The sequence below is a fragment of the Copadichromis virginalis genome, linkage group LG13 (genome assembly GCF_057382275.1).
Source record: "Copadichromis virginalis isolate Kocher_CV1m ecotype Utaka linkage group LG13, C_Virginalis_male_GT1.1, whole genome shotgun sequence".
NCBI classification, from domain to species: domain Eukaryota; kingdom Metazoa; phylum Chordata; class Actinopteri; order Cichliformes; family Cichlidae; genus Copadichromis; species Copadichromis virginalis.
The window spans coordinates 18,696,968-18,723,878 of record NC_140630.1 but is presented as its reverse complement, the minus strand read 5'-3'; the positions used below and the strand labels follow the sequence as shown (position 1 = coordinate 18,723,878).

The 26,911-nt window shown below is 37.9% G+C and overlaps 1 protein-coding gene across 1 annotated transcript; it reads left to right on the top strand.

The window, feature by feature from the left end:
• Positions 1 to 178: 178 nt before the first annotated feature.
• Positions 179 to 26,304, top strand: LOC146695526 (ATP-binding cassette sub-family C member 2-like). Its single transcript, XM_085477748.1, has 32 exons — positions 179 to 690; positions 1,718 to 1,894; positions 8,752 to 8,892; positions 8,973 to 9,110; positions 9,289 to 9,411; positions 9,724 to 9,779; positions 9,858 to 10,113; positions 10,266 to 10,453; positions 10,772 to 10,949; positions 11,424 to 11,678; positions 12,967 to 13,032; positions 13,191 to 13,328; positions 13,412 to 13,558; positions 13,638 to 13,722; positions 13,830 to 13,896; positions 14,219 to 14,345; positions 14,968 to 15,144; positions 15,473 to 15,640; positions 17,111 to 17,294; positions 17,528 to 17,663; positions 17,805 to 17,907; positions 17,993 to 18,212; positions 21,049 to 21,203; positions 22,100 to 22,255; positions 22,338 to 22,537; positions 22,653 to 22,779; positions 22,896 to 22,997; positions 23,974 to 24,117; positions 24,990 to 25,148; positions 25,239 to 25,405; positions 25,662 to 25,856; positions 25,963 to 26,304. Exons 1-32 carry the CDS (start codon positions 646 to 648, stop codon positions 26,090 to 26,092), a joined length of 4,710 nt encoding a protein of 1,569 aa, XP_085333874.1. The 5' UTR covers positions 179 to 645; the 3' UTR covers positions 26,093 to 26,304.
• Positions 26,305 to 26,911: the final 607 nt, after the last annotated feature.

Here is a 26,911-nt window from a genome sequence, read left to right as displayed (position 1 = left end):
CTCGGTTCAGAAGACAGTGAAGACGTGCTGAGGAGAAGTGGAAACATAACAGGAAAAGGGGTCTAATGAGACCACTCCCTCCCTTTCCTGAAACACATGCCCTTTGGTGGGCTGTCCCCCAACACTGCAAAAACTGCATGGTAAGACTTATGCAAGGCCTTCTCTTTTGTGAGAAACCCATCTGCACGACATGTTGAACTTTAAACACGTGAGTGTGAAGGAGTGTCTTTGTGCTGGTGCAAAGCTCGATGCTCAATGACTTTGCTAAATCTGTTGGATGTTCTCAGTGGCTCATTAGGAGAGCTGTAGTAGACTTTTGGAAGACACTGTTATCCAACTAAAGAACATCTGCCGAAAAAGAAATAAATCAGCATTCGGGACATGACTATCAGTTCTTCTATTCTTTACACCAATCCAGTATAAGTGTCTTTTCTCTGCAGAGGGAATAAGCAACTTTTTCTTTCAGCTTAAAAGCTTCATGGATCAAAGTCCTTCACAGCCACATCCTGTAATTGTCAGTGGAGTGTGGGCGGACAGAGGAGAAAGCAGCAGTATTTGAGTCAAACGCGGCAGTAGCGGAGCAGAGGGTGAGAGGCGTCGGGTTGTCCGGTCAGCTGAGGTTGACTGAAGCCATCACTGTAAAGCATGTGTGCGGCAGCTCTGGAGGAGTACTGTGGGTCCATTTTTTGGGTGAGTTTAACAAACAGAAATAACTAAGAAGTAAAAAAGTAACTTTTAAGAATTGAGGAAAACTTGAAGAATTTAGGTAAATTGATTCACTGTGGCCTCCAGTGTTTTTAGCCTCTTGAGATTGAAAATCACTCAATAAGCTGATGCAAACACATATGTTTAGTAACCTACAAAGTAAATTGTCTGGAAAATAAGTTGAGAATTGCAAAAGATAGACACAATATCTTAAAACATCATGCCAGAAACCCGCTGATGTCATAGTGTAGCCAGATGTTTGAAGTCCTTTCTGTGCTTCTTTCTATGCTACTGTATGACAAGAGAGAAAATCTAACCTATTTGAGACAGATTAAAAGGCAGCATACATTGAAGACTTTGTCAGAAAGATTACACAATAATGAACAGCTGTTCATTGTTATCATTATAGAAGGTTGTGCTTCCTATTTTTCATAGGAAGCATGAAGTGGATTTTCCAAGAATACAGAAAAATAGATGATTAAGTTTTATACAGAATTTTATCATAAGCAGCATCAGCATTTCCTCCCCTTTACACATAGTAAATATGTGACAGGCCAGTAATCACTAGGACATGACGTAACCTGTGACTCGGCCACAGCTTTAATTCTGTGTTATTATAGATTTTTAAATAAAAACACTTGTTAAAGTACATTCAGATATGTGTCGCTTCAGTCACATGATGTTTGCTTCAATACAGTAATACATTAGCCATTAAAAGAGTTATGTATCGCTGTTAGCCACCTTCAAAAAGAAAACACAAAATGGTAAGGATTGCTGCTTTTTTCACATAAGCTACCATGTTATACTTCTAGTTTGAACTGTTTGGTCTGACGATAGTTAAACTTCGAACCATTTCTAGACTTTTTCAAAAATAATTTTACACATTAAACGTTTTAATCTGTGATAAACGGAGTCTGTGCCTGTGATTTAATATTGGTGGGAGATTGATGAGATTTGCCAGCAGGATTTTGTGATGCATGTGTGTTTGTGTGTGTGTGTATGTGCCCTTCAGAATGCTTCATATCTAGAGCGACCAGACCCAGACATCCCAGTATGTGTGGAACAGACAGTTCTTGTCTGGATACCTCTGGGCTTCCTGTGGCTCTTTGCCCCGTGGCACCTGGTGCCTCTCTTTAGAAGGCCAAAAGTAAACACAAAGCACCTGTCCAAGCTTTACATCTGCAAACAGGTAAGAAATACTCTCTGATAAAGACATCCCATCAAAAACACAAATGCTTAATTTTATAACTCAGCTGCCTGTTTTTTGGTTTCAAATGTTTACACCACGCATCTGCAATCTGGACCTTAACATGGAAAAATTGTCTTTTCTGTCGACATTTTAAACACTTTTTTTCAGAATGTGAATGTAAGATAAGGTTCAGCAGTTAAAGTTTGTACATCATTTTGTACAAACACATGCAAGGAAAATTCTCCTATAAGGTTTGTGAGTTTATTATAAATGCATGTACTGTGTATGTGCTGTTCTTTCGTGGAAAGGCCAAGAGATCCACACCAGAAGAACAAAGAGATGTGTCATTCCTGCACTCTGTAATTTCAGCAGAAAGGCAGGCATCTGTTATCAGTTCTCCAAAACCTTGAAGGGAAGAACTCAGTTTGTTTTCCCATTGTTACGGATTCAAATATTGGGGATGGATACAAGAGGAAAAACCAAAATAACAACACTGGTCCGGCCGGGTTGAGTCAAACGATGATTTTAATGATCACATGCGTGGGAGACGGACACCGTACGCAGACAGCATCAGATCTCAAAATGGTGGAGCATTGATCAAACTCTTATAGCCTCTAGTGGCCCCCACCTAATCATAAAAGCCTAAACATTCACATTCTTTCTCTCACACGGCGCCTAAGCTACGACCTTGGCTCCCTGTTTATCTGCTCCTGCTGAGATGGGGCAGAAAACCTCTCCAGTATGTTCTGTTCTCTTCTAATCAGACAAATAAGGCGATGACTTTCTGCGAACAGTATTTCTTATAACTCAGCAGTATAATGCATCATATAACAATATCATTCATTCACAATAAATCAGCAGTCTAATGTAATGCAAATCAGTTTAACAAATTCAATAGTTATCACCTTCTAATTCAGGAGAATAATGCAAACTAAAACTACATAATAATTCACAATCTTTAATTAGGGGTCTAACATGGCATAAAATAATATTATAATCCCACAGTCCCCCTGTTGAGCTCTTTAGAATAAAGCTTCAAGCAATGTTTAATGCAATGCTTGTTATATGATTCTGATGTAACGATAATGCTGATGCTGAAATAACAGTAAAACACCCCCTTTTGTCCCGTTTATAAACTTCACACATAAACGTTTATAAATGCCTCTTTTAAATTATATTTCCCCCTGTTTTTCCCTTACTGACCACAGCAGGGGAAGCTTTGTTTTGATTCAGCCATGAATCCAGCTCACCTGATTCATCACTGAACCCCACCGTCACTGGTAACTGACAGAGTGGCGCTGCATACTTGTCCTTTAATGTCACTATTTCCAATCTGTTAATTAGAGTGCTTAAACATGAAGTAGACTACGTCCACAACAAGTCAATACAGCTGTAAATGTGGCCAATTATCAATCTATTACCAATCAATAATGAAAAATAGCTTTTATTTTATTTTATTTTAGTCAATCACTCACCCAGAGGATCTCCAATCCCAGAAAATTCCTTCTCCTTATTTAATGAGTCCGTCCTCCTTCCATGCCTTGGTAACTGGTCCACCCAGAGCCATATCATCTTGAAATATACATACAACAAGCCAAACCACACCTTGGTCACACCAACCCTTTTCCGCCCTGAAGATGTCCAACGCCATCTTAGTCTGGACCAAGGTTTTAATAGTTTTGCAATTTTCATTAGTTTTTATTTTTATTTAGTTTCGACTTCAGATTTTCAATTTTCTGTCAGTTGTAATTAGTTTTTACCAATTGTTTGCTAGTTTAGTTTAGTTTCTATTTTTTTGAAAATCCTTAGTTTCAGTTTAGTTTTGATTAGTTTCAGTTATATTTTTAGGTAAGCTAGGTTAGCCTTCTTGTGTGAGCTTTTCAAGTGCACTTTAAGGTTTGTGGGATTTTTTCCCTTTAGAAATGTCCCTCATAATTTGTGTCTTTCCACTACAAGACACTTGCTTTATCCAAAACACAGTCATATTCAAAGTAATCCCAAATTGGACTCTGGCGCTTTCTCCCGACTTTTCCTGACATGATTCTGCGCGTGGACGGAGCAGCAACACAGACGACTCGACTAACGTACTGGCCACCTGCTGGCATAATGAGACAGCAAGAAAAAATCTGGAAACTAAACTTCATTTTCACCCTTGACTATTGTAGGACACGCACACATCAATGAAACTAAACACATTTTTGCTATAAATTCAGTTAATTTTAGTTAGTTTTGTGAACACTCATTACAGTTTTAGTTAGTTTTCCTTTTTTTAATTTTATTTTATTTTCGTTAACGAAAATGTTTTTTCACTTCTAGTTTTCGTTATTTCGTTAGTTTTCGTTAATGATAATAACCTTGCTCTGCACACTGGAATAAACATAATCAACACGATCAACATTTTACTGCGTGTTATTTCACCATCTTATCGATTCCAATGCTCCATCCTTATTTGGTTTGCGACATTATGTTTATCTAGAACTCCACTCTGTCTCTAAATGTTTGAAGAATTTTTCATGTTTGGGGTCAAATTTTGAGAATTTGACCATAAATGAAATTTATGGTGTCATCACCCCCTTCGGGGCTTACTTTTCCCAGTGTTGATGATATTCCTCCCTATTCTTTGCAAGTACCCCCTTTTGGTGGCGAGAAACTGTTGGTGTGGTCAAGTGGGTGCTGTAAAAACAAAAGCTCAGGACAGAACAGTTATCAGTCATGTAGCCTACTTCATACAAAATTAGCATATATTTGATTTCATATTGATCCTCTGAGTGTAATGGTACATTTTAATTTGAATTTTTTGGTTTTGTTCTTGTGCAGCACCACCTCTCAGCACATGCCCCTGTCGGTTCTATCCTACTTTTAAATTGCTGACTATTTCAAGAAAGCACCTAAAAAAACGGGGACCAGTGTTTATTATTACATATCTCCATTTTGAATGTGACAAGCCTACCATTTCCCTGTTATCCATAGATATTAATGGAGTTTTTTGGCTTTTTTTCCCCCCCCTCTATAACAGTTAATTGACTTTTTACAGAGGCCCGCTATGGTTAATAATAACATGTTCAGTCATGAGTGAAATCAAAGCTTTTCTTCACTTTAGCATTTAACCTTCCCAACAATATAATGTGATATATTAATCGAAACACAGCTACTAAAACACAATATTCTTAATGCAAACATCAGTAACTCAAAATTAGCAACCAAAGGGTTAAGTCTGCAGTTCACACTCATGTGAAGCTACAGCCTCCCCCTTCAGTCCCTGTCATCCTTCTGTTCCTGTAAAAACAAAACAAAGCAAGACAAAACATCCACCCTTCTTTTACAGGCTGGGTGAATTGTTTGTGGACATTTACTAATCCTAAAGTCAGTACCGTTTTTTTCTCAGTAGCTCCGGCCTGATTTCAAGTCCTGTGTCTGGGACTCCAAGCCTGACTGATGGGTTCGATTATCAGCCAGCTCCCCCTGAGCCATGCTCAGTTTCTGCTCTGATGCCTTAAGCTCTTACTGAGGGCAGAAACCTCAGAGTCTTTTCCGTACAAGTCAGATTGAAGTCCATTGATGTTTCTCTTGCTTTGCTTCCACGGCCTTCTGCGGCTCTGCTGTTCGGCTCTTCTCAGAGGTCAGCTCCTGGCCGAGCCCCGACACCTGTGCCTGCAGCTTATTTTCTTCTTGTGCTTTTGTCCATTCTGAGGTGCCTCCTGACCTCAGTTACTTCTCCTGTCTCTGGCACGCCCTTTTTGCCGCCCGATCATCCGTGTTGGTCCGTCACTGTCCTGCACAGTTTTAATGCAGAGTTGTTAAGGTCAGAATTCTTTTGCTCGCCCTCACTTTTCATCTGGGCTTAATGGGCGTCTCGTCACAGCTCTGTCAGCTGAAGCTGTCTGGAAATCTCCCCCGTGTAGTGAAACAGGCCTTGGGTTTAACGCTCTCTGTCTCCGCTGCATGAGATCGTTTTCCTGCAGCAGTGTTGACATTTTCAGGTTGTTGTTGTGGGTCCAGCTGCTGTAGCATTTGGTCAGGGTCACATCAAAGATGGTAGAGGAGAGCAGGAGTCCAGGTCAGCCTCGGCTTTCCGGGCCGACAAAGCAGCCTGTAATAAAGCATAAAGAGAAAAAACAAAAACAAAACAAAAACAGACGAACAGGAAAATGATGTTGTGTTGGCTGTGTTATTCAGAGAGGGGAGAAACAACGGGGCCAGGCCCTGTGTCAGCCTTCTCTCCCCCTTTTTTTTGGTTTTTCTCACTATATAATCAACTCATAACCCACCAAGTTGACAGGACAACACAGGTACATGTTAAAATTCATAAGCTCATGTTTAAAAACCCAAAAAGGAATTTTCTTTCATTCAGTAATCACTTGTATTAATCAGTCAGCAGAAAACATCTCACAATTTGAATCTTTTTACCACTAAATCTGTCGTGTCATCACTGGTTGGTCAGACCAGTGTCCCTTTTTTTTTTTAAAGTTAAGTTGTTGTCCTGCAACCCAGAGAGTTTATTTGTTAGTAGTGGGTAAACTTTATCATTTAACAACAGGTGTATGTTAAGTATCGCTGCTTTAACTTTGCTGGAAAATCTTCACGTGTTCATGAATGTAAGCTGTTTCTTCATTGCGTGTGTGTGCGTTTGTAGGTGGGTTATTTTAACTTTTTTCTCAAACGAGGCATTTCTCTAACACGTGCCTTTCTTATATGTTTCTTTGGTTGTGTGTGTGTGTTTTTATTTTGTTTCCCAAAATTTGATTTCCCACCTTAAATAACAGCATTCCATGTCTACAGCCAGGAGTTAGAGCTTGCTTGTGAGATTCAGGGACACATGGTGCCAATAACAATTCAGTCAAAAACTTGCCTGAAAATTTCCAGTGATGGTAACCAATAACTGGAGGAGAAGATGTCCTTTAAGCTTCTTTTCCGGGTGGGGACAAAGTGAGAGGTCAAGCTGTAAACTTTTGAGCCAAAGCTTGGCCTGTCTGTCGTCCCAATTCTGTTTATGCTTTTGCCGCTGTACTCAGGTTTCCAGGTTGAGAGAAATCCACCTGTATTAAAACACTAAAAAATTCGCTTAGTATTTCTTTTCTGAAAACATCCATTCGCTTCATCTGCCTAGATTTTACTCTCTCTCTCTCGGTGCACATTTCACACAGTCAGGCAGTTGCCTTTTATGGGCATGCAGAGTTCCTGTCTCACACACACAGCTACTCACTCCAGCAGCTGCAAAGCTGTCTTCACGTCCTCTCTCCACACTCTCCGCCACAATCCTCCATTAATTTGAATGTATAAAACCAGTAATAATTATCCCTAGAAACACACCCTCAAGAAAATTCACTGTATTCAGTCATTTATTCATACTCACTGTGACAAATGCAATTCATGTAAAGAAGATCCCCTATAGGTGAAATTTCAATTCGGCATGACCCTGAAATAAGCATGCCTTTTATCTAAGTAAAATGAAATTACTACACCACCTCTAGTGCTGAAATTCGTGCTTGATCAAACTTTTTGGGTTTTTAAACATGAGCTTATGAATTTTAACATGTACCTGTGCTTGAGCAACCACTAGTTATTCTGGAGTGCCCCAACCTCCACAGTTACCAACTGACTATCCCTCAAAGAGGACAAGGCCTAGGCGTCCCCGGCCTTGGCAAGCGTTACCTCTGAGCACTGCGCTTCTTAGCAGCCTCTAACTGCCGTCCTATAATAATTTATAACACTTTAAAACAAAAGTCAACCCCCCAAAACAAGGGTATGACTGAGGCAGGTGCAACCTAGTGGTCAATGGAGCCTCAAACTCACAAAATGACCAACTCAGGTCCAACCATAACCAATGGAGCCTCTAACTTACAAAATGACCAATTCCCTATCAAACTACTTGAGCCTCTAACTCAATTTCTTAGCAGCCTCTAACTGCTTTAACTGCTTAGCAGCCTCTAACTGCTTTAACTCATGAGATTTTTCATCAAAATCAAAACAGACATCTACCAGTAATTTCAGTGAGTAGACTTTAATTTTATCATGTCCAATTTGGCACACTTTGGAAATCGATTCAACAGGTAGTGCCTTACCTTCGTATAAGCCGGCTTATGCCCACTCATGTCAGACCACTGGCTCGTGCCTGTCCGTTCGACAACCTCGGACTGTCCAAACCTCCAACTTCCACCCCAATACCACAGGACGAGCCCCCAAACTGTTACGGATTCAAATATTGGAGATGGATACAAGAGGAAAAACCAAAATAACCACACTGGTCCGGCCGGGTTGAGTCAAACGATGATTTTAATGATCACACACGTGGAAGATGGACACCGTACGCAGACAGCATCAGATCTCAAAATGGTGGAGCATTGATCAAACTCTTATAGCCTCTAGTGGCCCCCACCTAATCATAAAAGCCTAAACATTCACATTCTTTCTCTCACACGGCGCCTAAGCTACGACCTTGGCTCCCTGTTTATCTGCTCCTGCTGAGATGGGGCAGAAAACTCCAGTATGTTCTGTTCTCTTCTAATCAGACAAATAAGGCGATGACTTTCTGCGAACAGTATTTCTTATAACTCAGCAGTATAATGCATCATATAACAATATCATTCATTCACAATAAATCAGCAGTCTAATGTAATGCAAATCAGTTTAACAAATTCAATAGTTATCACCTTCTTCTAATTCAGGAGAATAATGCAAACTAAAACTACATAATAATTCACAATCTTTAATTAGGGGTCTAACATGGCATAAAATAATATTATAATCCCACACCATGAAAACATAAAAACACAGTACTGGTTAAAATCTATGAAAAGGCATTTTAAATAAAATAACATGATTTATTCTCATGTCTGGTCTGTGTTTTCTTCCTTCAGCTTGTGGCGTCTCTGTTGTTCCTGACGGCCATAGCACACCTGGGAGTCACACTAGGAGAAGATTTTGGTCCAAACAGTGACCAATCTTCAGAAAATGCTGCTGCATACTACGCAAATCCAGTTTTATTTGCAGTCACATGGGTAAATAGAGCAACCTTTATATTTATTTATTTAAATTTGAAAGGATTTGTTTTTATGTTCTGATGTGTCTTCTTTGTTAGATCCTTGTCCTGCTTTGCCATGAAGGATTAAGACGGGAAGGAGCAATAGACTCTGCCTCTATTTTCCTCTTCTGGTTGCTCCTTGTATTGTGTGACATCTTTCCTTTCCAGACCCTCCTACGAGAGGCTCTCAGACTGGTATGAGTGAAGACATGTAATCAAGTTGGATTAAAGTAGAAGACAAATAGTAGATTTACTCAGACATGGTGCAATAACTTGATATGATTGACTTTTAGCTCTCCATGTGTTGCATAACACACCATTTTCATCTTCGGGACCCTTTAAAGTTTTTCTTTCTCTCATTTTTGGCAATTAGGGCGAGGTCCGTGATGTCCCACGTTTCAGCCTTTTCTACATTTCTTTTGGGCTTGAACTGATTTCATTAGTTCTTTCTACTGTGGCTGATATTCCCCCAGAAGCTAAAGACTTTATAAAAAAGGTACCCTTTATTTGTTATTCATTTTTGTTTGTTTGTTTTCAGAGGATTAAGTTCATAAGCATATATTAACGTCCTAAGACCTGAACTCTTTCATGGCACACATTTTCAGTCGTTCTTTGCTATTTGGGCTGATTGGGACCTGATGAATGTAAAAACAAAGAATTACCAGATTTTTTTTTACTTGGTTTCTGAGAGCAAAATTTAGTATTTTGGTCTAGACAACCCAAAATGTGATGTCCACATATGTGGAAGCCAGGCCCTAGGGGGTTAAATATGATATGATATGATATTGCGCTTTTTTTTTATCCACAGAATCCTGAAGCAGGTGCAGCATTTTTGAGCAGAATCACATTCAACTGGTTAAACAGGTAACATTAAAGTCAGTATAGTAGGAATCTTAACAAGCACCTACATATGTGCTCCATGTCTTTTCATTGTTTTTACAGTATGGTCTTAAAAGGCTACAAACAACCTCTGGTTCAGGAGGACATGTGGGATCTGAATGAGAGTGATAGCACTGCTTTCATCAATGAGCGTTTCCAGCATTTCATGAAGCCTGAGTTGGATGCAGCTAGGGTCCGCTTCCAGAACAAGATGAAAAACAAATCAGCTAAAACCAGAGACAGTGCCCAGGAAAACCCACAGCAAAATGGGCTTTCCAGTGGTCTGGGGAAAGGAGTCAGTCAGGATGTACTAATGATGGTGAGAGCATTTAATCAAAATCACTTCCACTCACATGTACACTATATTGAGCTACAGTCCAAACACATTTCATTAACACCACTAATCAACATCACTATGTTTTTTTTCTGAATAAATCTCATCAACTGTGCTTAAACAATCTGTTCCTTTAGGAGGAAAGGGGGAAGAAGGAAGATGAAAAGAAGAAAAAGAAAAAGGACAAAAACAAGGAGGAAGAGAACTATCCCAATTCATGGCTCATTGCCACCCTTTACAAGACCTTTAAATGGATTCTGATCGAATCTGTCTGCTTCAAACTTGTGCAAGATGTGCTAACCTTTGTCAGTCCTCAGCTCCTTAAGTGAGTAAAGTATTGCAAAAATATTACAGAATCAAAAGTACAGAAACACATAAGAACAGTGTTGCTTCTGTTGCCCATGTAAACATTTTTAAAAATCCATTTAGCTGTCCTTGAAGGTTTTTAAAATCAACATTGTCAAAGCCTTTGGGTTAACTATTCACTATTTATTGATCAGTTTAAACAACTGATAACAGGAGTGCCTGAATGGAAAGAGAAAATTGCTAAATAAGTGTTAAAAAGGAAGCAGGAAAAAAGTGAAGGACACATAGTAGAAAGTGTTGAGATGCTATATCCATACGTTTTCTTTTTTTCCCCTAGATTGATGATCTCCTTCACTCAGGACAAATCCAGATATGCCTGGGAGGGCTATTTGTATGCAGTGTTGCTGATGGTGGTGGCTCTGCTGCAGTCTCTGACCCTGCAACAGTATTTCCAGCGCTGCTTTGTGTTGGGCATGAGGGTTCGCACTGCACTTATGGCTGCTGTGTACAAAAAGGTAAAACAAACGGGATTGATAGAATGACTTTTGTTTGACTTTGGTGTAAAAAAAATCAAAGACTACGTAATATAAATTACTTTAACATATCAGAAGTCATAAATTACCAGTCATTGCTTTCTGCTTAAGTTAATTGTCAGATGCTTTAGTTAAAAATCGCTTTCATCAGCACGAGTACATACTTATCACTTACAGGATAAATCTGTCTGCTCTGCCAGTAATACTTTCACTAATGATCTGATTGATTAACTCTACGAGTTCAAAAATCATTTTTGGCAACAACCCTCACCTTAATTGTGACGAATTATGATGCAATTAGAATATATATTTAATATATATATTTATATTTTATTACATTTTTCTTGCAATTCTTATATACCAGGAAATGAAGAAAATACTCATTCTAACATTGCCAAAAACTTCATGTACCTGCCACTTTTTGGCTGATATGCTTTTTTTAATTCCTTTTCTAAGGCATTAGTGGTGTCCAATGACACTCGTAAGGAGTCAACAGTAGGGGAAACGGTGAACCTGATGTCAGCAGATGCCCAGCGCTTCAATGATGTGACCAACTTTATCCACCTGCTGTGGTCCTGCCCTCTGCAGATCATCATATCCATTGTTTTCCTGTGGCTGGAGTTAGGGCCTTCTGTGTTGGCAGGACTGGGAGTCATGGTGTTAATGGTTCCAATCAATGGATTTCTGGCAACCAAGGCCAGAAAACTCCAGGTTAGCAGAGCTGCCAAATCATTTCTGTGTACAATCAATAGGTGTCTGAACAATGACACACATTTTTGTAGGTTTGACTTTCAGGTTTAAGTCAAGAGGCTTAACAAAATTATTGCATGCATTACAAGAATCTTTTTTTCAGTCCCCATTTTTTTAGAGGCCCAAAGTAAGTATAGTAGTATCAAAATGATACTCCAATAAGCAGAGCTCATTGGAAGGAACTCAACATGATTCATTGATATATAGGATTTCATTAAGCTATTAAGCGATTAGAATCTGAGAGTCCATCACAGAAGAACGGAAACCCAGTGGTAATAGGAATTAGGGCAGGACCCACGGGGGTCTAGAAGCTGTTGGTAGAGATGAAGATGGAGGCTTGGATGGAACCCAAGTAATAGAGGTGTTGAAAGATGATTGGACTAGACCAGTGATGTCAGCAATGAGCTGGACAGTGTGAGAAAGTAGAAGTGATGTAAAGCTTTGATTAGCCACCAAACACCTGGGAAGCAGATAGACGTGTGACTAAAAATGTTCCTTAATAAACTTCCATATGAACTTCATTTGTTTTTCCTTGGGTAGGAAAAAAACGTCACTTAGAGTCTACCGTTAAGAGGGTTTACAAAAAACGGCAAATCAAATGAAGAAGTAGAGAAACAGAAATCAGCCAAACATGATGGAGACAATGGCATAGGCATGCATAGCTGCCAGTGGGACTGGATTGCTACTGTTTATCGATGATGTGACTGGTCATGAAAGTAGCGTGATGAACTGTTAGGTATACAGGGCTATTCTAAGTGCTAAATGCTCAGAAACCGAATGACTGACACTGGTTCAGTTCAAATGGGTAATAATCCAAAGCATATCAAGAATTTCTAAAGACAAAGTAATGGGATATTCTTCAATGGCTGAGTTAGTCAACTGCTGTCAGCCCTATAGAACATGCTATTCACCTACTGAAGGCAGAAAGAGTCACAAACAGTGAGAAACTGAAGATGGCTCAGGCGTGGCCTGGCAGACAATCTCAAGGGCGGAAATAAAGCATTTGGTGATGTCCATGGGTTATAGACTTTGGCGTCCGTGGACTAAAGAAAAGATTGTCCATTTATTTAAAACAGTCCTTATATTTGAAATTGTGTTTACTTTGAGTTACAATAAATATCAATGGCTTTAATTTCCAAACACTTAATGATTAATTTGTTTAATGTTTTAATCAAGGCTGAAAGTCTGCATTATTAATGTTAATTTTCTGTATTGCTTGTTTAAAGAGCTACATTGTGTCTCTTTTCAGGTAGAGAACATGAAGTTTAAAGATAAGAGAATGAAAATCATGAATGAACTTCTAAACGGGGTCAAGGTGAGCTCCCTTATTCAGTGTATCTATGGTGTATGTAGATGCCTTCCTTACATGTAAGGCTTTGATGCTTCATGAAACTGCATTCAGTAACTTGGACCATAAGTGCTTCCTTCTGCCTCACTGCCTCCTCACTGTCTTTTTCTTTTGTCTCCCACCAGATTCTGAAGCTGTATGCTTGGGAGCCATCCTTCCAGAAGCAGGTGGAAGACATTAGAGGGGAAGAACTAAAAGTCATGAAGAAGTTTGCCTACCTGACAGCCGTGTCTACCTTTATCTTCACCTCTGCTCCAGCTCTGGTGAGTTCTGTGAAGGGATGTCATTGTAGAGACTAGATTCCAATGGTAAACAACCTTTTTTCTTAAACTGTCTGTACTTGCAGGTTTCTCTGGCCACGTTTGCAGTATTTGTTAGTGTGAGCAAGGATAATGTGTTAACTGCTGAGAAAGCTTTTACTTCCATCTCTCTCTTCAACATCCTCCGATTTCCTCTTGCCATGCTGCCCATGCTCATTGCTTCCATTGTGCAAGTAAGTGAACAGAACTAGATGAGACACATGTATCAAGCCTGTGATAACATCAAACTTAACCTGTTCTTTGAATTTTCAGACAGCAGTGTCTAAGAAGCGCCTGGAGAAGTTTCTGGCAGGGGAAGACATCGACAGTGACATTGTGCGCCAAGACCCCAGTTTCAGTATGTTCACCATTAGAATTTGCACTTGTTCTACAGCTGAAGATTGAAGCTTAGTCACAGTTTTTATCATCTGTTAAGCTCTGTCTTGGTCTGTGTTCATTTTTTAGATACTGCTGTGAGCGTATGTGATGGTTCCTTTGCTTGGGAAAAAGATGCAAAGCCTCTGCTGAAAGAGTATGTCTGTGTTGGTCATCAAAAAGTTACTAGTTAACTTAATTAACTGTGAGATGTTGCTTCAGGCACTTTTTAAAAGTTTTTCCTGTCTGGCTAAATTCAAACTCAGGATATGTTTAAAAGTTCACACAAATTTTCGTTTTCAACATATGAAACATCATCTGTGTCCTAGTTTAAATTAAACGTAGGGTTTAAATGATTTGCAAATCACTGCGTGCTTTTTTTATCCAAATGGTACACTATGTTCCACACATTTATGAAACACAGTTGTATTTTTCCTACTGTTTTTACAGTAATGACCATATTTATTATGTGTGTCCAGTGTGAATTTGGACATTGAGCCTGGTCGGTTGGTTGCCGTAGTGGGAGCTGTTGGGTCAGGAAAGTCGTCTCTTATGTCAGCCCTCCTTGGAGAGATGCACAGTACCAAAGGTTTTATCAACATTAGGGTAATGGCTTTTTTTTCCCGTTTGTATCTGACAGTGTGCGTTAAAAAAAAAAATCTTTTATTTCAATTATTTTCTTTAGTGTATCAAATGAAGAGCCTTTTCTTATTTCTCCTCAAAACTGATTTCATCGGGAGATTATTATTGTTTATTTAAAGTTTTTATTTGTTTTTTAAATGTAAAGAACATTATTCTTGATCAATGATTTTCTGGGTTTATTTGATGAGTAAAAGTATGGAATTGCCATAAACAGAAGTCAGTAAAGTCAACTGGAAACAGAATACAATAAAGAGCAAAAGACTTTATTGAAGAGAGCAAAGATATTAAAAAAAAAAAAGGCAGAACATACATTATTAAAATGTACAGACCCTAAGATTTCAATGAAACTTGTGTTCTAAACCATCAGTTCTTAGGGTGTTTTTAAATCTTTAAAAGGTTGAGAAATGTAATAACAGTTCCTTGTATGTCTCCTTCTTACACAAGTATCTTTAGTTCAGGTATTATTTCCTCCTAGCCAGTGTAACATTTGTTCTGGATGAAAAACTGCATGAATGCCAAAATTTCTATGGCAAAATAAAAGGTTGGTTAGACATCAGCAAATGAGTTTCACTGTATTTCTTTCCAGGGTTCTCTTGCTTTTGTGCCACAGCAAGCCTGGATTCAAAATGCCACTTTGAAGGATAATATCTTGTTTGGATCTCCACATGAGGAAGAGAGGTTCAAAAAAGTTATACAGGCCTGTGCTCTTGCCCCAGACCTTGAGCTGCTGCCTGGAGGAGACCTCACTGAGATTGGAGAGAAGGTGAGTTGCACTTTGAATTATTCAAGTTTTAGGTTACACAAATATTTTTATCTTTATAAAGATTATGTATATGGTTTTTATTGTTTGTAAAATATTTATTGGTGATATTTTCAGAAATAAAAAAAAATCACATTTACAATGTAGATGTCTGAAAAACTCATGTATCAAATATGATGCACTTGGCATTACAGGGTTAATGCTATATTGAAATGTTGTTCTTGTGCTGAAGGAAAAGCTTCTTTGCATTTAAAAGAAGCTCTGTGTGGGGTTTTTTTTTAACCTATTTTTGCCTCTGCTTTTCTTTTCCCCTCCTTTCTTCTCTTCTCAGGGTATCAACCTCTCAGGGGGTCAGAAGCAACGTGTGAGTTTAGCCAGAGCGACCTACAGTCAGGCTGATATCTATCTATTAGATGACCCTTTGTCTGCCGTGGACTCTCACGTAGGAAAGCATCTCTTTGAAAAGGTTATTGGACCCAATGGAATACTTAAAAACAAGGTTTGTGCTTGACTGCTTGTATTGTGATCAACATTAAATATTTCACTTTAAAATAGCTATTATTTGGAAACCGGGCATGTAGTTTGTAATGGAAAAAACTTTTTAACCATAAGTTGCTGTGTTCGTTCCTTTGGTTTGTTCCTATATAAAATTTTGTTTTGTAGGCTCACCAGTCAACTCTGTCTGTGAAGGTTCTCAGTCAACCAGGTCATCGTAGTCTAAGGAGCTTGGAAAGAAAAGTGTCTGGACTTCTTTCACCTCTCATCCAAGAAACTTCTCCAGGTTCATCCCAAAGACAAAACTCCAAAACACTGTAAAACTTAACAATGTAGTACATGCTGTACAGTGTAGCGAGGAATGCCCAGACCTCTACATTGGAGAAACCAAACAGCCACTTCATAAACGCATGGCACAGCATAGAAGCGCCACCTCCACGGGACAAGACTCAGCAGTCCATCTGCATCTAAAGGACAAAGGTCACTCTTTTTAGGATGCCAATGTTCACATTTTGGACAGAGAGGACAGATGGTTTGAAAGAGGAGTGAAAGAAGCCATCTATGTCCACTGTGAACGGCCATCTTTGAACCAAGGCGGTGGTTTACGACACCAACTTTCTGCCTTCTATAATCCAGCTCTGAGACCCTTCCCAGATGCCTTAATGCCCATTCATATCCTGGGCCATTTGACCTCAGGAAATCACATGATAGGGTGGGGCGAGGTTTTACAGCCTGTTTATCCGAAACCTTGGCTGATAGTGACCTAAACCCGTTTTTATGCCTTGGCTCATGTGTTTAGGTAGAGGATCATCAAGGGGTCCTTTGTCCCACTTTGGAGGGAAACTCCCACAGGGCTTAAATCTGGGACTCTCCACCATTTGACCCTAGAACTGAAGAAGCTTCTCGGATGAGAGGTGAAACGTCTTCAAGCAACTTAAAGAAGTCCAGACGTTTTTCTTTCCAAGCTCCTTAGACTATGATAGAAAATATCACAAAAGTTTGATAACTTTTTAAATGATTTTAAATGATTAAACCAACTGTTGTGAATTCAATCTATGAACTGCAATTTGTTTTCTTTCAGTTTTAAAATAGTGTATTTGTGAATTTTTTTTAACATATGCACTATTTTATAATTTTTCTAAAATACCATTTGATAAAAAAGTTTGGATGTTTTGTTAAATTTTTTAAAATATTGTTGGGTGTATATTTAATTCTTCTAATAATTGTCAAGTGAAACTAAACTTAAACTGATTCAACTGAATTTAGGTATATTTATTCTTATATTAATAACTATCTCATTCAACATATTTATTAATGCCTACTTTAAATTTAATTAATATGCTTTATTACTACTTCTGTGACACCTTCTTTATCTGATAGCCGATACAATACAGTACATATGAATATTTTTATTTATTTGGCTTAAGTAATTTGTGATTTCAAACTTCAGTCTCATATATCTCTGACCATACAGACTCGTATCCTGGTGACTCATGGCATAAGCTTCCTGCCATACGTGGATGAAATAGTGGTTTTGGAGAATGGAGTCATTTCTGAAGTTGGATCCTATGAAAACCTTCGTGCCAGTGGAGGAGCTTTTTCTAAGTTTCTCGACACATATGCCACTGAGCAGAACAATCAGAGAAATTCAGAAACAGGTGATTGCAACCTTTTCTTAGTATATTAGGAATATGATCTGCACACATTGCTTGTTTTGTTAGTTTTACAACCAAAATCTATGCTAAAATTATACATCACAAATATGAATTAATTAATTACATTTCTTTTCTCATCTTTTAAGGATACTTTGTGTTGATGTTGTTCACATATTGACCCAAATACCATAAATTACTGCCACATATGTAAAACACCATGTATATTGTTAATTTAGGTGAGGGCCAGGACGCAGAAGACTTTGAGCTCATCCCAGGTGGAGACGATGCCCAACCTGACGGTGCTTTGGAGGACACTGTATCACTTACACTTAAGCGAGAAAACAGCATCCGCCGCAGCCAGCGCAATGGCAGGTTCGAGCTTGTTAAAGTTGCAGATTAAACCAGGGAAACAGCTTGTCTCAAATAGCACCTTTAGCAGAATGTGCAACACATATGAACAATATATAATAATTTAATCATGTTTTACCAGATCATTTTTCTCACCTTTTTTAGTGTCAGATTAAGAAGAAATACTTCCATTAAAAAATCTGCAAATGCTGATGAACCAAAGAAAGGCCAGAAGCTTATAGAGAAGGAAACTATGGAAACAGGACAGGTAACACAATGTTTTTGTACAACTAGCGCAAGATTACAACAAATGATTGCCTGTTTCCTGAGTGCCGTCTCGCGCTGATTTCCAGGTGAAGCTTGCAGTGTTCCTGCAGTACCTGCGAGCCATGGGCTGGGGATATTCTGCCATGGTTTTCCTGATTTACTTCATCCAAAACGCTGCTTTCATCGGTCAGAATTTGTGGCTGAGTGACTGGACCAGTGATTCTGTGGAGTACTACAACATGACATACCCTTCCTGGAAGAGGGACACAAGGGTGGGAGTGTTCGGAGCTCTTGGAGTGGCTCAGGGTAACTGAACACTGAATCCTTTTCTATTTGCAAATATTTTCATGTTAATTAAGTTCAAGGAACTGTATGTCTTGGAGAAAGAAAAATTCCCCACCGTAAAATTTGGGATCATTATTAAATTATTAAATCATTATTATCATGGTTTAGATACAACCTAAACATCCAGTTTTGTATATTTTTATATGTGCTATAGTTTTTATCAGGAGGTCATATTTAAGAACTAGATGGGTATAAATGAGTAAATTTGAGTAAATATTTTGAGAAATTTCTTTGCAGACTTATAGTGATCAAGAGTTTTTGGGGCTCATGCTGTCATGTGTCAGTCTGTGGCTGGCAGAGAGCGGACCCAAATTGCAGATACAGAGACAGGACTAATCTCTGAACAGTTTTATTACCGGGAACTCAGGGAGAAAAATACAAAACTACCAAAGCACAAGCTAAACGTGAATCAGACACTTACTGGTTACAAACAACCAGAGCATGCACATAGGGAAAGCTAGTTGATGTGACAAAGACCAGAGGGAGACTCAGACAATAAGTACACAGCAAGGAATCAAGGCTGAGAGGAATCTAAGTGACCGAAGACAGTAAGCAAAACTTAACATAGCGCAAAAGAGACAAGGGACCATTAAAATAAGACAGGAAATATTGCCTGACAGCAAAATATTATAAACTAAGAACATAAACAGGTATACACTATGACCTTGACAAAAACCTGTGAACTATACACAGACCAAACCAAAACACAGACAAGGACAGAAGATGAGATTGAGATAGTTACAGAACTAAGGACTAAGAATATAAATAACAAAACTTGGGAGCTCAAGGGAAATAAGATTAAACTCAAAAGAGAGAAAACATTAGGACAAGAACATAAAAACTTCACAAAACAGAAATAAAATTCAAAGCCAAAACCATCAAACTTAAAGCACATGGCCCAAAAATCTAGGATCCTAACACATGCGTAGACAGCCATATTAATTACTACTCTTTCTTTCTTGCACATAGGTCTTCCCATCAGTCAAACATATAACATGTGACTTCTCACGGGAAGAAGTCCCGTGAGATGAACGAAGCTCAACCACTCAAATTTTGTTATATTTGATTTTCCCACATACTGATTCTTAATTCTTAAAAACCCATGACAGTTAGCTTATCATCAGTCTATGGACAATGCAAAGCTTTCAGTAATGTAAGTAATAAGGCAATCAAATCATAGAGTATTAAAGCTGTGAGTCATTTGGGTATTCAATTTTAAATCCTGTGGTCTTGTTGCCCCTATCAAAGACCGTTTTCTTCCTACAGCCATGCTATGATCAGATCAAGTTGCCATGACAACTGCCCCCAGCTTCATTTCTTGATCTCCAATGGCTTCTTCTCAAGATATATGATATGTTATTAAGTGGGCTATACAGACCGTATGTCTGTTCATTTTCTCATTTAATAATCTAACTCATATAAAGGCTTCAACTTATCTCAGTAACTGTGATACACACAGAGGATGCCACACCTGAGATTCAGTTTCTCACTAACAGCTGTGTTATTTGAACAGAAAATAAAATAAACTAAATGTCCGGAGGCCTGGCCGAAAGAAACAAAGATGTGGAAGCAACACAATGGGGCGAGAGACCTGGAATTTCCGTCTCTAAACTACTCATAGTATAAGAAACTAGAGGAAAATAGGAAAGATGCTAAAAAGCTGCTTGGGCTGGGCGAAGGATAGCAAGAGCCTTTTCCTCTAAATAGAAGCTCAGTGGCAGACGCATCTGTGAAAGTAGGAGTAAGTACATAAGTGAAAAAGGTGAGAGAAGAGCACAGAGGACGAGAGAAGAAAGAGGAAGCAAACACAAGGGAACAGCACGTAACACATAATTTCTATAGCATGTTCTTGTTCTTTCTTTATTTGCACTTTAACAGTATTTTTTATACTGCGTAAAGATTTTCTTTCTGTTTGACTGGATATTAAAATAATAAAGAAACATTGTGTCCAGTCGATATGCAACTCATTTTATAACAATTTAAATAGTTAATCTGTTTCTCAATAATATCTTATGCTTATGCTTATCTTATACTGTACAATCGTATGCTTACCTTATGCTTGTAGATATACTTGGGTTTTTCCAGTAGACAGTTATTGGGATATTCTGGACTTAAAATATTATTCAATGATGTGTATAAAATTTGCAAATTGCAAATTGTGGTAGAACTTGAAGGCTTGCAGTTCTTCAAGTACTTAAATCATAAAATATCTCATTTCAAATTCAGTGATGTTAAAACCATAAAAGAAAAAGCTAAATTGATGTAGCCCTATTCAACATTTCAGAATAATGCTTGTGCTAACATGGGGCCTAATTTTAGGAACTTTAAGTATTTAGCTAACAGGTAATTAGTGTAAAGAGGGTTTAGAGTGGGTGTCTGTGAGTGTGTGTGTTTGTTTGTTTTTGTTCAGAATAAAAGAGAACACAACTACAGTAATTATTCCCTGAATTATTAAATGCAGGGGTATATTTTCAGCAGTAACTAGTGGATCGTGTTTTAAGATGTACAAAGGTAACTGTCTCTGCATAAGACAGACAGACTCGGGTGTACATTGAAATTTTGTACCTCGTCATTTTATTTGTCCCTTTTTTACAAGCTAAACTTTGTCATTAGGAATATTTGATTTTTCAAACTTGGCCCAATCCAGTTAACTTTAGACAGTTAGAATTTGTACAAGTAATTGTTGCAAATGGCATAAAAAGCACACTTGAGTCTTATGTTTAATGTTCCATTCAAAGTGGATTTTTCTTTGTGAAGAGTATAGAATAATTTAGAAACCCTCCTACCTTTACTGCAGGTCTCTTAGTGTTCGTCGGCACACTGCTCCTAGCAAATGCTTCTGTCGATGCATCTCGTATCCTGCATTCAAAACTGCTTAACAACATCCTGCGAGTTCCCATGGTTTTCTTTGACACCACACCTATTGGAAGAGTGGTCAACCGCTTTGCAAAGGTAGCATTTGTATTTCACTTTTTAATCATTCCTTTTCTAGATTTCATTATTTTCTCATCCTGTGGCTTTTATGTTTACAAGTACAAGATGCAATTATTTTTTAATTCCATTTTTCAAAATTAATAGAAGTGGAATGTTCCCCAGTTCTGCTTAAACCTTTGCATACAGTCCTTCCCAAATGCCTCCTCAAGTATACAAGAATGTACCCCGGTCTGTCTGGAATTGGTACAGGTGTTAGTAGAAACTAGAGTAAAAAAAAAATCAGGATTAGATTATTTTAATGTATTCTGAGTAGCTTGAAAGCAGTGTTATGAGTCATAGTTCAGTTTATATAACAGGGTTTATATCTAACCCGTCTAACAAAAACCAAAGGTCTTGTGTTCTTATCTTGTTTTACCCACCCGCTATGATCGCCATGATGCAGCTCCAGTTGTAAAAACACTTTCATGCTGTGAAAACTTATTTTAAACTCTTTTACAAAACCTTTGCTTTTAGGACGTCATCCTCTCATCTAGCTCTAGAACCTTCTCTCTTCCAGTGTGCTGAGTAGTCTTTGACCAGTTTGATCTTACTATATTCTATTTATCAACAAAAAATTTAATTAGCTTTTGATATATATTTATATACCAACTTTGCCTCAAATTTCAAAGTACACAAAAAAGTTGGTGGATAAACCATTAAAAAAACACAAAAAACACCTCCTTTTATTGACATTTGCACCAAGTTCCTCATTTCAGCAGGTATTGTGTTTTGTTGTGTTATTTAACACTTTTTTTGCTCTTATAATTTCACCATTTTTAATATTACTTTTGATTTTTTTTACATGCACTTTATTGATAAAAATGTACTTGACTTGTGTTTTAATAAATACTAACTTTCCAACTATTATCCTAAAGGATATTTTTACTATAGATGAGGCCATTCCTAATTCCGTCCGCTCCTGGCTCCTCTGTTTTCTGGGTGTACTGGGGACGCTATTTGTCATCTGCCTGGCAACCCCTTTCTTTGCCATAGTCATCATTCCTTTGGCAGTGATCTACTTCTTTGTACAGGTAAGCCGAAAGAAGAAGAAGATTTGCCTAACTAACTAAGAATAGGAAACTAATGTTGTTTTGTCTTTCTCTCTACACCCAGCGCATTTATGTCGCCACTTCAAGACAGCTGCGGCGACTGGACTCTGTGTCTCGCTCACCGATATACTCTCACTTTGGTGAGACGGTGTCCGGCCTGTCAGTGATAAGAGCCTACAGGCATCAAGAAAGGTTTCTTAAACACAATGAAGTAACTATAGATGAAAACCTCAAAAGCGTCTACCCGTGGATTGTGTCTAACAGGTCAGATATTCAACGGTGTACCTGCAAACACAGAGAAGCATGTGATGTAAATTGCTCATAAAACTGACCCTAACATTTCACTGTTAGACATTTCACTCACTTGTTTACTCAACAGATGGCTGGCCATACGTCTGGAGTTTGTTGGAAACCTGGTGGTGTTTTTTTCTGCTCTGTTTGCTGTCATTTCCAGAGATTCTATTGACAGTGGCCTGGTTGGCTTGTCTATATCATATGCCCTTAATGTGAGCCATTAAAACACTCATACCTTTATCATTATTTCATCACTGTTTATGTATTTGGTAATACTAAAATCCAGCAATAATTTAAACACTGACGTCTATTCTACACTGTTCTGCAGGTAACCCAGACCCTCAACTGGTTGGTTAGGATGACCTCAGAGCTGGAGACCAATATTGTAGCTGTGGAGAGAGTGAGTGAATATACTGAGCTTGAGAATGAGGTATGTAGAAGATTTTTAATGACAATTCTCTTTATTAGATGAAACTCTACTGTTATCTTAATAAGGCATGAATTTCAAGATTCCTTCAGGTTGTTAGTTGATTGTAAGCACCACAATGCAACGGGGATAAAAACATAATAATAATAATAATACAATTTAGTACAATATCGTACACGTACACTGGGCTTTAGCTGCTGATCTTGAGTAGTGACACATTGTTACCTTCGCCAAAGAGGTTATGTGTTTTTGTAGCATTTACATGCTTGCCGTTCTGTCTGTAAACATGACAGCTGGGAAGTTTTGACTGAATTTTGATTAAACTTTGTTGTTTGAGTTTACAGTGGGATCATGTTAACAATCCACTCAAATATGGCTTACGGCCACCAGGGTCTTCAAGGACAACTCAATGATTTATTGGTTGAAAATGGACAAAAAGCCTTAGAATCTTTGGTGTATATGGTCAACATATAATACTACCATATAAACACCACAGCTACTGCCATTGATTGTGCTGACAACATTTAGATATATAGGGAATGAATAATGGGGACTCTAAATATCAAGTTACTCTGGATCTCTTCTTCAAGGTCAAATAATGACAATCTTTTAATAGGTCAGACTTATATAACATGCCATATATATTTAAATAAACTATGTTAGAAATTTGACTTTGTTTGTATTGGCAACATTTGTTTTATTATGACATTCTTATGTACATTACAATAACAGGTTATAAGTGTTTAAATACGTAGCAATTCAAATACAACTATAATGTTGAAATTTTGTTGCTTAATGCATGTTTATGTAGGTTTTGATATTACTATAATATCTTTGTATGTATATGTGAGTGCTTCAATTTAAGAAAAGATATATTCTAGTGGTTATCTTAGCTAGTCTTGATAACGTCTGCATAATAATGCAGACGTTATCAAGACTAGCTAAGATTCATTTATTCTGTTTGTGTTTGTTGTTACAGGCTGACTGGGTAACTGACACTCGGCCCCCACAGCAGTGGCCAGAGGCAGGAAGAGTGAAATTTGAGAACTACAAAGTGCGTTACAGACCCGAATTGGATTTAGTGCTGCATGGAATCACTTGTGACATCGACAGCACTGAGAAGGTACGTGTTTGTGTGTGTGTGTATCTGAAAGAGAGACAAAGTGAAAGAGAGAGAGCATGCATGTATAAAGTTCATGCAGGATTTATTAATATGTTAATGATTTACAGAGTAACCTCGTAGATCAAATAGATCAAGATATAGAAAACAATATCTAATATGTTTTTCACACGAGATACAGATTCAAATACTATAAAAATTCTTGTTTTTTGCATGGAGGTTGCTTAAATTATAGCTTGGTTTTTTTCCTCTATCACTAGCTTCTAAAATAATAGCGGTTTCTCAAGTGTAGCTTACAGATGGTAGACTTTAAGTTTATTTTTAGTTGAGTTTAGAAAAAAAATAATTTGTATTTTAATGTAACTTTGTCCTATAAAGCACTGACATTCTGTACTTTAGTTTTTTTGATGTTTTACAGTCCAGTCTGTTAATTATTTACTCAAAAAAAAAAAAAAAAGCCACAGAACAAACAGTAATGACAATAATTGATTTTAAACAAACAGTAAAAAATAATGTAAACTGTCAGCTTGTGTCTTTAGTTGTACATCACTCTATACTATAAACAACTGTGATATCCAAATATGTAACTAGCCTATCTTTAGGATAAAATGTCAAATGACATACTGATAATGTGAAGTGGACACAATGTGAACACCCTGAATACAGTGAAGTCAAAGTACACATTAGAAAAGACAGTCTGTATTGCAACAACATATAAAAGAACAAGATATAGCTCCTTATGTTGTGGAATTATCTACAGTCAGCATTGTTTAATGCCTTTTCTTTACCTGTTGTGACAACAGTTTATGAAAACTTTTTTCAAATATGTGCCAGCTGTTATTTTGATCTTATGTGTTTTCTCTCACTGCATTCAGATCGGTATTGTCGGTCGCACAGGAGCTGGGAAATCAAGTCTTACCAACTGCCTGTTTAGAATTATTGAAGCTGCTGAAGGTCGCATCCTCATTGATGATGTAGATATCTCTAAAATAGGCCTGCATGACCTGAGAAACAGACTCACGATTATACCACAGGTATACACATCAATATAGACAATAACCTTGTCAAAGAATTAAGTATATTATTAAAAAAATACACTGACATTTTTAATCCCATGTGCACAGGATCCCGTTTTGTTCTCGGGGTCACTGAGGATGAACCTGGATCCATTTGACAAGTTCAGCGATGAGGAGATTTGGAGAGCGCTGGAGCTCTCTCATCTAAAGAGCTATGTATCAGGGCTGCAGGAAGGGTTACAGCATGAAGTGGCAGAGGGAGGAGAAAACCTCAGGTGGGTAATAAAATTAACAATACGGCCTCTGTGGTCATTTGAAAATGATGATGACTTCAAACTCAAACCTAGGGAATGTTGGCACATAAGCTGCAAAATTCTTTAGATGTATACCTTTTCCACACTTCATTAGTCTAAACCTAATGCAATTTTCAAAAAAACATGCATGCATAAACTTTCATATACACATGAGTTCCTTGTGTGCTTTTTGCATAAACCCTCTTGAGATATCAATACTTTAATACAATCTTTCCAGTGTTGGGCAGAGGCAGCTGCTGTGTCTGGCTCGAGCACTCCTGAGAAAGTCACGTATCCTAATTCTGGATGAAGCCACGGCAGCTGTTGACCTGGAGACAGACAACCTGATTCAGAACACCATCCGCAAAGAGTTCTCAGACTGCACAGTCCTTACCATCGCCCACCGCCTGCACAGTATCATGGACAGCTCTAGGTGAGTTATACCTTTTCCCTTAACATTTTTGGATGAAATTTTTGGAATTCATGACAATGTTTTTTCTCAGTGGGCTACTATTAAATCCTGTGCTTCTTTCCAACAGGGTAATGGTGCTTGATGCTGGAAAAGTAGTGGAATTTGATTCGCCGAGCAACCTGCTTGAAAAGGAAGGTCATTTCTACGCCATGGCAAAAGATGCTGGGATAACATTAGAAAGCAACACAAATTTATAATGTCTACTTATACTGTTTTTTTAGGGAAGATTTACGGCCACAATTTTCTGTGTATGTGTTTTATTTGTAGGTTACATTGTGAAGACTGGATTTTACGTTTATGTAAAGAAACACTGACATATGTATTGTATTTATAGGGAAAAACATAGGGAAAACATATTGTATATGTAACACATTTTATGTGTGAAAAATAAAATTTATTTCTGAAATCATGCTTAACTGGTTTTAAATAAAAAAAACACTCTTTTTTTGACACAATGTTATCAGTTTATGATTGTGCACTTATTTGTATTTTTATATGACAGCAACATGCAAACATCTTGCCTGTGTAAGATCAGGTTCCCACAAACATGTGTATATCCAGGAACTAAAAAAATCAAATAATGAAATCAATTAATACTGATCAGGCCTCTGCATCCATTTACATCCATCTATTAAAACTGGCTTTGGAATGGATAAAACAGGCTAATATTAGGCTTCGGGAATGGTCTTCCCAACCCTAACCTCAACCTTACTGAAAATTTGTGGATTACACTTAAAACCGGGTCTATGCTAGGAAACTCACCCATTTAAACTCTACCAATTCTGTCCAGAAGATGGTCAAATATCCAGCCATAATTACTCCAGAATCTTGTTGACAGCAACCAAAAATGTCACCCTGAGGTGTAACTTACAATATTTGACCAAATATTAGTAGACATGTACTCGGTATGTGTGCTGTACAATCATTCCATCCTGGAAAACGATGACTTCAAAGAAATCATTAAAAGACAAAAAGTGTGTTAGGGGAAAAGTCTTACATAACTGAGACTTATGAGA

What these genes read in the sequence shown, in the direction of transcription:
- LOC146695526 (XM_085477748.1), top strand. Translation starts at nt 646, where the DNA reads ATGTGTGCGGCAGCTCTGGAGGAGTACTGTGGGTCCATTTTTTGG. An exon ending in CCAAGGCCAGAAAACTCCAG is followed by an intron (nt 11,679 to 12,966) that starts GTTAGCAGAGCT and finishes GTCTCTTTTCAG; the next exon opens with GTAGAGAACATGAAGTTTAA. An exon ending in TCACTGAGATTGGAGAGAAG is followed by an intron (nt 15,145 to 15,472) that starts GTGAGTTGCACT and finishes TTCTCTTCTCAG; the next exon opens with GGTATCAACCTCTCAGGGGG.